The sequence below is a fragment of the Trypanosoma cruzi genome, genomic scaffold, assembly GCF_000209065.1.
Source record: "Trypanosoma cruzi strain CL Brener 1047053517061 genomic scaffold, whole genome shotgun sequence".
Classification (NCBI taxonomy): domain Eukaryota; phylum Euglenozoa; class Kinetoplastea; order Trypanosomatida; family Trypanosomatidae; genus Trypanosoma; species Trypanosoma cruzi.
Window position 1 is genome coordinate 158,276 of NW_001849525.1, and position 6,138 is coordinate 164,413.

General features: G+C 49.8%; 3 protein-coding genes across 3 annotated transcripts, besides 6 other annotated features; all 3 read left to right on the forward strand.

The window, feature by feature from the left end:
- Window positions 1–20: part of a sequence feature (T-rich) that runs on past the window's edge.
- Window positions 1–6,138: part of a sequence feature (heterozygous, non-Esmeraldo-like haplotype) that runs on past the window's edge.
- Window positions 35–69: a microsatellite.
- Window positions 346–1,059, forward strand: Tc00.1047053511167.100 (hypothetical protein, conserved; the record flags this gene model as incomplete). The annotated part of the gene is made up of 1 exon (XM_808695.1): window positions 346–1,059. One exon carries the CDS (start codon window positions 346–348, stop codon window positions 1,057–1,059), a length of 714 nt encoding a protein of 237 aa, XP_813788.1.
- Window positions 1,202–1,265: a microsatellite.
- Window positions 1,468–3,108, forward strand: Tc00.1047053511167.110 (hypothetical protein, conserved; the record flags this gene model as incomplete). The annotated part of the gene is made up of 1 exon (XM_808696.1): window positions 1,468–3,108. The coding sequence occupies one exon, from the start codon at window positions 1,468–1,470 to the stop codon at window positions 3,106–3,108; it is 1,641 nt and encodes a 546-aa protein (XP_813789.1).
- Window positions 3,662–3,683: a sequence feature (AT_rich).
- Window positions 3,860–3,963: a sequence feature (T-rich).
- Tc00.1047053511167.119 (hypothetical protein, conserved) lies at window positions 3,997–6,138 on the forward strand (the record flags this gene model as incomplete). Its single annotated transcript, XM_808697.1, has 1 exon — window positions 3,997–6,138. A coding segment is annotated over one exon (2,142 nt), but the record flags the coding sequence as incomplete, so codon positions are not given.

The window sequence follows — 6,138 nt, forward strand, 5'->3', positions numbered from 1 at the left end:
TTTTTTTTTCAGTTTATTTTGTGCATGTTGAATGTTTTTTTTTTGTCTTTTTTTTTTCTTTTTTTTTTTCTGCGCCTTGGCACGTGCGTGCTTGCTCCCTTTTATTCCATCATGTGCCGTTGCTTTGCCCCGTGCCCATGCGCACGCCGTCCACGGTGGTGGTGGTGCAATGCAAGTAAATACGGAGGGTGGCTGCACACCCGCTCGTGTGTGTGTGTGTGTGTGGAGGGGGAGAGGGAGGGAGAGAAACGGGGTGAAGGAGCAACAACAACAAAACAAAGGAAGCAACAGTGCACTTTGCACCGACCTCATTGACCGTGTGTGTAGGCCGCCCACAACTGGGGAATGGGGAGAGGAGGAATGGCGCCGCTTCCCGCCTTTAGATTTTTTTTTCTTGCCATTCGTCAAATTTCGAAACCGGTAGTGAAGGCAACTGTCTCCCGGGCAAAGCGCGAGGCAACCATCACACGTGCCTTGTGCCTCAGCCTTGGTCGTTTTTCTTTGGGGATCTCTTGTGTCATTGAAAAGTGGAATTCAGAAGACACCACCCGCCGCGGCGATGGGTCATGGGCGAACTCAGGGCGCTCAGATGCGAGGGAAAACGAGGCCAAAGAAGGATTTTTGGTGGCGCCGAGATCCCGTTCCTTGTTGCAGAAAAATGCAGCGCCGGGTGGATCCGATGGTACGCAACGAATTGGCCGGCTCTTTTTACGTCTCCCGATGCAGACTGCGTGGGGGGCATTCCGATCAGCATACTCCCCTTCCATTGATGAGGAACGTCTTGTAAAAATTGGGGCGGAGGTTCTCATTGAGCTGCTGGTTTATTCTATTCTCTCGGCTGCTCTGTACTTTGAACTGAGCACGGCGTCGAAGGCGTCGGAGGCAAAGGAAGCGTGCCTTCTGCAGCGCATTGAGGCACTTGAGCGAAAGGTGAATGAACTCGTCCAGGGCCATCATGCAGATACAGTGGCTGTCATTGAGGTGCCGGAGCAGATAGTTGTAAGCCGCCTCGGCCGTCTGAAAAAGGGAGTTGATCGCTTCTTATCTCTGGCGTTGTAAATATTGCTTTTTTTTTTTTGTCAGAAAATTTCTTGCTGCTCACCAGTCAGAGAGAAGAGGAATGGGAGAGGACTATTTTTTTCCCCTGACGAAGAGTGCGAATTGGAATGTGAGAAAATGAGGGGATGATGGAATGCGACGGTAAAGAAATGAATAAAAAACAGCAAAAAAAAAATAAATAAATAAAAAATAAAAAATAAAAAAATGATGGCGCACACCGTGCGAATAACACGTGCAGAAGGGGATATTTGCTAAACTTTTGCCAAGTCTGACTCTGGCCATTGTTATATTACATGCACCATCCCTTTGAGCGCTCACGTAAACGTCTGCGCTCTTTCCCTTTTTCTTTTCTTCTTGGTGTGTGCATGTGTCTTTGTGTAGTGCGGGTATCAACAGGAGGGCCTGTGCATGAGCGTGGAGGAGGGAGGGAAGGCGTCCCTTTCCGACAAGAGCAATGGACTCTCTGCCCAAGAGGAACTCCGGCAGCTGCAGGAAAAGACCAACGCATGGAAGCAGTCGGTTGCCATTCAACTAGGCGAGGCGGCAAAGAAAAATAAGCAGCTGCGTGATGAGCTGAAGGAGGCAGGGAAAAATCACGAGAAGGAGATGTCGGCATTACGTGTTCAGCTCGACAAGGAGTTTCGTGAGCGGACAAATTTGAAGGATGAGGAAATTAGTAATTTGCAGCGAGAAATGACACAACTTCGAGAGGAGAAACGGCGTATGGCGGAGGAGCACAAAAGGGATTTGGAAGAGACAGCCATACGTGTGCGTGAAAACAGCCAGAGGGAAAACGTGTCGAACACAAGGACGGATTTGGAACAACGTGAGGCGGAGTTACGACAGCTTCGGGATATCATAGAGCAAAAAGAAAGGGCGCTTGCACAGGCAGAACACGAGGCGACAGTGACGAAAACCAGCCTCGATCGGTTGGGAGAACAATACAGGGAGTTGTTAAGTATTATGACCCATGACGAGGGTCAGTCAGTTAGAGACAAAGATGCATCTGACGGCAGATCTGCGTCACAGCATATGGTCAATTGGAGCGATGCAGCACATCGGCAACAGTTGGAGACTGCACGCTCGGAGCTGCGCAGCCTGGAGGAGAGGTGTGCTGAGAAGCTGCGAGAGGCTCAAGGAGTGCACGAAACAGAACTGCAGCGGTTGATGGAAGACGTCTACCAACGCGAGGAGCAACTCATGACACTGCAGGCACTCCTGCGACAGGCGCAACATGAGGCCGAAACGGCAAACCAGCGCATTGCTGCTTCAAGGGCAGAGAAGGAGCGGTCGGAGCAACGCCTTGCTGAGAAGGTGGCAGCGCTAAGTAAGGAACTGGCAAATCGAATGGAACAGTCACAGCAGCTCAGCGTTGAGGTGGAACGTCTGCAACGAGAGGTGAGTTCACAAGAAGCACTTGTACATAGTCTGGAGGAGGAGGCTCGCATCCGGGAGGAGGCATTCACATCGTTGACTCTTTCAGAGGACAATCGTCACCTTGTACAGGGGCTTCAGGAGGCACTGCAGAAGAGCCGTGAAGAGGCCGAACTCTGGCGCAGTAGGTACGAAGAGGTCATGCAAGAAACGACAAATAAATCTGTTTTTGTGCCTTTTGGAGAGGGAGGAGGAGGGGACAGCAGCAGAGATAGATTTGTGTTATCTGAAATTGCGCAACGCGAGGAGGCTTTGGCCACAGAAGCTGCTCGTCTTGAGTCAAAGGCGAGACTTCTGAAATCTACGGAGGCACGGCTAGAAGAACTCAAAAGGTCAATTGCCTCACAGGCGAATTTTATCCTGCAGCATCGTGAAAGTGGTGATGATGTGCGCCGGAGGGATACAGAAGGAATTGAGAAGGAACGTCGAGGAGGATCATTTCTTGCACCCCAACGACGGTACCTGCAGATGATACGGGAACAACAAGGGGACACGTTTTTTTTTCTACTAAGACGTTTAGCATCGTATTTTGTTTTTGTGCGGTTGCGTGTGGCCCTACCACTGTTACTTTTTATAGTCTGCACTTTTCTCATTTTTTTTTCCAGTCGACGTTAGCCGGAGTCTGTTGAATCCACATGGATGGAACCCTTTAAGCATTAATGCTGCATGTGTTTGCGGACGTGGGCCTTTTTGATGCGAAAAGAAAAAACGAAAAGAAAAAAAAGGGAAAAGTCTAGGCGTCAACATTTGCTTTTCCAAACTTGTTCGTTGCAACCATCACTTTATTCTCTTTCCATTTACGTGTTATATATATGTAATGGGAGCGAGGCAACCGTTTGAGTTTGTCGTCTCCCTGGAGATGGAGGTAATCACAAAAATTCGGGGTTTTTTTTTTGGTTACGTGGCTTACGGGTGATTTGCGATTTTGCCGCATTCTACCCTTTTTTGTTTTTCTTTTTGACTTACACGTGATTTCCGTCTGCCCATTTACCCACTATGATGCCGTATGTAAAAATCCTTTTTTGTGGAGAGGCTCTGAGGTGCGTGTGCGTGTGTTTGTGGGGGGGATGCCGCCTCTTTTCGCACCGCAGACGCAGAGCCGAAGCAAAACGATGTGGTGAAGAACGAATTTGACGATCAATTTCTTTTGCTTTATTTTTCGTGTGCGTTTTTTTTATTTTAAAAATAAAGTTCTTGACGCCTTAAAAAAAAAAAAGTATTCTGTTGTTGTTCTTTGCGTGCCATGTGGCTGCGCTTTACGGCGAAAGCAGCTCCCAGCGTGTCTAGTACTGTCGTCTCCCACGCAGTAGGGTATCACCGCTGGCCGCCGCGGTGCGTGCGGGTGTCAATTCTCTGCGTGTGAGGGTTATTTTTGTATTTTTTTTTCCATTTCTTTTCTGCTTTTGGTGCTTTTCTTTTTGTCTTTTCCCACACTTTCCTCTTTTTGTGGTTTCTCCTTTTATTTTATTTCGTCCTGCAACGTAGTTTTCGGGGGCGAGCGTCATGTTCCGAAGGAAAGCCCCGGAAGTGGTGCGGCGTTCCGTCATGGGGGCAGTTGGTAAAGCGGCGGAGGCCGACGAGACCCTGACGCAAATTATTCAAGTCTTTAGAGATGCGGCGGAGCCCTTTTCGGATCTTGATGAGACGATAGAGGGCACCGTTGCAAAGGAACAGGGCATGCGGATGGCTCGCGTGACGTCCCCCACTGTTCTTACTTTCAGAGGCTTCTCCGCCTCGTTGACGTGCCCCAAGAAATTTTACTTAATGCAGAACCGTCGAGATTTGATACCGAGCATATCCATTGGCGAGGCCGTGCGCCTTGATGATGGAGCGGCGTTTAACGAACTTGCGCGGAGGTGGGATCGCCTCCAGTTCGGTAGTCGGGCCGTCGTTGTGCATGAGCGGGACTTTGACCTGGCGGTGCAGCGAACAGAGGAGGCTCTTGTGAACTACTTCCAGACTGTGCACGCACAGTTGGGCGAGCAAGCGCCGGCGCTAACGATTCACCGCCCTGCCTTTGCTGCGCCGTTTGGTGGAAACACAATATCATCAACGGCAGCCAGCCCGTTGGTTCTTCAGGCACGACCGGCTGTACTGCGTTTTCGCCCCAAAGACAATCAATGGGTTATTCTGGAGACGGCCGCTGTGATTGACCCATTTGGGAATGCCACACGCCTTGCGCAGTGCCTTCAGCGTCTGCATTTTACAACGCTCGCCTTTCGGTATTGGGTAACCCAGACGCACATACCAATACAAATACGCAAGCGTTTTCTCAACATTGACCTTGACACGGTTACAGAGGAAAGTCTTAAGGGTCACCGTCTGGAGTCAACGGCGCAAGTGGCAGTTCCACTTGATTTAAAACGTAGTGGATTCCTGCACATTCGACAGTTTTTTCCGGGACCCGTGACAATCATGGACTGCGATCCCTCACGTCTCGTGAAGTATGTGCAGCGGCTTTCATTGGAGGACATGTTGGAGGCGGACACGAATTCCAATCATAGAACATCTGGAGCCTTTGATCTAAGTAACGTCAGTCTACGTGCGGAACCGCTTGTGACGGATTTGCAAAAAGAGGTGGAGAAATTACAGAAAAGAGGGCTGGATCATCGGCACCTCGGCAGTAGCACCTCTAGCCGAGTTGCAAAGAAGAAAGAAACAGAGTTGAAGGAGCTGTTCACGGCGCAACAAAAGCTTTTAGAAGCCCTCATTCATACTCATACATTGCGGCTGATTGAAAGGGGTCGCGATGCTTCAAACGTGACGAAATGGACCAGCTTTGCACACCTCGACGGTGAAATTGTGAAGGCCACATTTGACGAGGGGGGAGTGAGTGACGAGAATTCAACCGGGGGCAATGGTGGCCGCAAGAAGAGTTCTTGTCAAAAGAATAAAAAGAACGGGGAGCAAAGAGGAGCTTCAAGTTGTAGCAACGGCAATGAATTGCCTTGTGTACCAACGTACTCGGAATTCATAGGTGCCCATTGTTCCCGCGGTGATGTATGCCCTTTTTACGCGGAGGGTTTGTGTCTGCCAAACAGAATTGAAGATCCATTGAAGCAATGTGACAACCACCTTTTTAGCCTCCCCTCGACTTCTATTTCACGCAAGGCGATGTGGTGGACGCAGGGGCTTCGTACCGCACGCGATGTCTTGTATCAATATAAGAAGGGAACTGTGAAACTAACGGCACCGCAGCTGCGTCATGTGAAGGCCGTTGCTGCTGGTAAGTTGTTTTTAAACCCGAAGGAAATTGAGAACTTCTTTTCTCGCATTCGGTATCCGGTGTTTTTTATTGACTTTGAGGCGACGCAGTTTGCTCTCCCACCATTTGAAAAAATGGTAGCGTACCAACCAACCCCGTTCCAATTTTCTATCGATGTGTTTCAGGAGGACATACTCAATGAGACCCCCACCCACTATGACTACCTGCACTTCGGCAAGGGATATTCCCCCAACGTTGATCCGCGTCGTGGGTGTGTCAAGGAGTTGATGCGAATTGTGCATTTGGAGCGTGAGAAGAAGCGACTGTCAATGGCAAAGTCGGGTGAGCTTGGGAGAATAGAGAAGCAAAAGCTGCTTCAAGAGCAGAAAGAAAGGGAGGCTGCGAAGGGGACGAAACGGCGCGGGCGACCGACGACCAAA